At 37.9% G+C, this 3,342-nt stretch overlaps 1 protein-coding gene across 2 annotated transcripts in view; it reads left to right on the forward strand.

The window, feature by feature from the left end:
- LOC106530682 (glycine receptor subunit beta) overlaps positions 1 to 3,342 on the forward strand; it is a 51,025-nt gene that overhangs the window by 33,297 nt on the left and 14,386 nt on the right. For both annotated transcript variants that reach the window (XM_014026351.1, XM_014026352.1), the window contains one exon: positions 2,519 to 2,601. In XM_014026351.1, coding sequence (XP_013881805.1) covers positions 2,519 to 2,601 — 83 coding nt within the window. The remainder of the gene's footprint in view (positions 1 to 2,518; positions 2,602 to 3,342) is intronic.

Here is a 3,342-nt window from a genome sequence, read left to right on the forward strand (position 1 = left end):
TGTGCACGACTTAGTAACTGGTGGGAACGAGATACTAACTGGTGGGAACGACTTAATAACTGGTGGGAACGAGATACTAACTGGTGGGAACGAGATACTAACTGGTGGGAATGACTTAATAACTGGTGGGAACGAGATACTAACTGGTGGGAACGAGATACTAACTGGTGGGAACGACTTAATAACTGGTGGGAACGAGATACTAACTGGTGGGAACGAGATACTAACTGGTGGGAACAACTAACTTGTGGGAACGTGATACTAACTGGTGCGCACGAGATTCTAACTGGTGGGAACGAGACAGTATTTTTTAATTTTTTCATCCAGTATCTCTTTAGGGGCTCAGTATTTGTGAGATATAAACACTGTGCTTTTATGTGCCCCCCAGAGTGTATTCTTTATGAAATTTGAAAAATGGGCTCAAAATGGTCCACCGGGTGTATATGAGTTTGAAGTGAATATGTTAAATGTATACAATTGTTTTTTACTGATCCTAACCATCTAGCTTTAATATCTGTAAACATAATTCATGGAAAAAACAACTTTTCCTTCACATTTATTGTAGAGCAACTACTCTTGGTGTTATATAACTTTCATGCTTATTTTGCTTTTGGAGGAGAAGAATTTGAAAGGTTTAGCATATCTTGCCAATTTGCATGAACAACAATAGATTTTTTTAAACAAACTTATATTTATAAAAAATATATTACAAATCAACAATTAAGAGGCAACACACTTTTTGTTAACTTGCCTAAGAATACAAGAGTTACAGATCAAAATATTTCACACATCACACTAGTGCCACCTAAAGATTTTTGTTTCTGTTATATATCAGTTACTGTACACTACTTTTACAATGAAAATAAGCCCAAAATCTCTGACTGTTTCAGACCCGTGACTGATTTAGTGATTTTTTTTTAATTATGGCAGAAAAGAACCTACTTTTTTATGAATAATAGTTTTTTTAGGTTTAGGCTCACAGTCAGGGTCTGTYAGTGTATGCCAAGTTTTATAAATATCCTATTACCCATTTTTGTGTGAAAAGTTTTTGTGGTTTATAGTGTCCCCCATGCCTCAGTGATTTTCAGATTTGGCCCACTAAATCAGAACTGACTCCCATCCCAGGAGTWTAATTTTCATCTAATTATGTGCTTTTGTTTTGAAGATGTGCCAGAATTTGTGTTTAGCCAGCTTGCCTAAGCACAACTCAAACGTTTTAAAAAAGGTATTACTTGTCCTTCAAATAAGTATGCCATCTTGATTTAGGATGGTGAGTTTCATTGGCAAGTGAACTTTAAACCTTGGAATGGAAGCTAAAAGTAGTTTTTGCAAATTTTTCAGTGTAGAAAATAATTAGGCAGAAATGGGCATGGCTTATGCCACAGATTCTGATGATTTGCCCCCCAAAATTTAGTGAAATAGGGTTTGGAAGTTAAAGGACCAAATGCAAAGACCTTAATTATAGCGCCTCCTACTGGTTGYCATGTCTGGTTATTCATCTCCATTGTACATGTAAGATCTATTTACTACCTAAAAAGTATCTTCTACATAGTTTTCTACATGGTTTTGACTGAAGTATAATTTTTACTGGTGAAATAAAAATAAAAACAAATGGAAAATAATTTAAAAAAAAGGGAACAAGAATAAAATGCTCTGCTGGATGCATGGAAACGCTGCTGCATTTCAGCTGCAATTCCCTGCTCCYCATACTTGGACCCCTAATAACAGCTAGAACTGCAAAGCAGTTATGACCAGGGTCCAAGCCCATTTATGCCTGTCAACCTTGGATCAAGTCATTCGAAGCATACTGCAGACCTTGTGAKCTGCAGAATTGAAGCATGATTGCAATTATTTATAAGGTCTGTTTGAGGACCTTGTGCCTCAGTACCTCTTTCAGCATATGTCTAGGACCAGTCCCTGTCCAGGACTAGCACCTGCCCAGGACTAYCACCTGTCCAGGACCAGTACTTGAGTATTTATAAGGTCATTTTGAGGACCTGGTGCCTCTGTATCTCTTTCAGCATGCTGCATGTCCAGGACCAGCACCTGGAAAATAATACTTCAGAGTTTTCAGAAACACCACCAGATGTGTTTGAATCGATACACCAGAGATAAAGCTCAGAATAAATAACTTTCCWGGAACTGTGGTACAGTATTTCATGTCAACCGGAGAAGACAAAGGAGCAGAAACTGTGCAGAGGACACAGACTGGAGAGGGACAGAAGAAGATGGAGGACAGACAAACACCAGCAGTGTGTGGAGAAACCCCACTGCGGGACCTGCTGTGGGAAATAGCATGTGTTTGAATCAAACCATTTTCTTCACCTTAATCAYCCTCCACTGTACCATCCCTGCCCCCACAGCTGCAGCGTGCTGGCTGTCCATCCCTCAACTAAATGTGTAAATCTGGTGGTGTTTTAGTTAACAACTTTTACACAACGTTACACAGAGTAATTTAATGAGAWCAAACTTCCCTGTACTCCAGTGTAAAATGGAACCTTCTGTGTTGATGTTGCAGGCTGTCAGTGACTCTGTCCTGTCCCCTGGACCTCACCCTCTTCCCCATGGACACACAGCTCTGTAAGATGCAGCTGGAGAGCTGTGAGTACAAAATGCTTCTTGTATTTACAGTGTTGTGTGTGTAAATATTGTCTATGAAGGTCAAATGTTTTTTTGTAAAAACATGAACTGGTGTGGGGGTTTGGGATAAATTCCCTTTAATCCTAWACCTCATCTGTTTCTAGATGAGACTGTGGAATCTCCTTACAAAGAATAAAATACCAAACCCACCTGCAGCTTGTTTTAGTAGTTGACTAATTTGATTTAATTTTATCAGATTATTTCAACTTGTTACTGCATCCCATGGATGCACGTCCTGTTCATGTTTTATCTCACCTGCTTATGTCTGCCCACCTGTGATCATCACCTCCACTTGATGTAAATAATATAAAAATAGTTGTAGGAGAACTGAGGGCAGAAACAGGAGGATGATACTGTTTCTGCACTCTGCTACACTGTTTTTACCTGTTGGAGCACCATATCTGTGTTTACTATTAAATACTTTATTCCCCCTTAARCAAGCTCATTTAACAAAGTGTGACATCATCAGATTCAGGGATGCCTTTTCATAAACAATGGATTCTCAATGATGGAGATACCAGCTTTGTCTCTTTTGGTAATTTATTACAAAAAAAACAGTCACACTTTATTGAACATTGAACAAAAATAGTAGAATTTAATAACATAAAAGACAAATGCAATAAAGGTTTAGAGAAATAGTTTAAAAGTAAAAATAAAGTAGACTTGATGTTTAGTATAAGTTTAAGATAAGAGTTTATGTTT

This window comes from Austrofundulus limnaeus, unplaced genomic scaffold (assembly GCF_001266775.1).
Source record: "Austrofundulus limnaeus strain Quisiro unplaced genomic scaffold, Austrofundulus_limnaeus-1.0 Scaffold546, whole genome shotgun sequence".
NCBI lineage: Eukaryota > Metazoa > Chordata > Actinopteri > Cyprinodontiformes > Rivulidae > Austrofundulus > Austrofundulus limnaeus.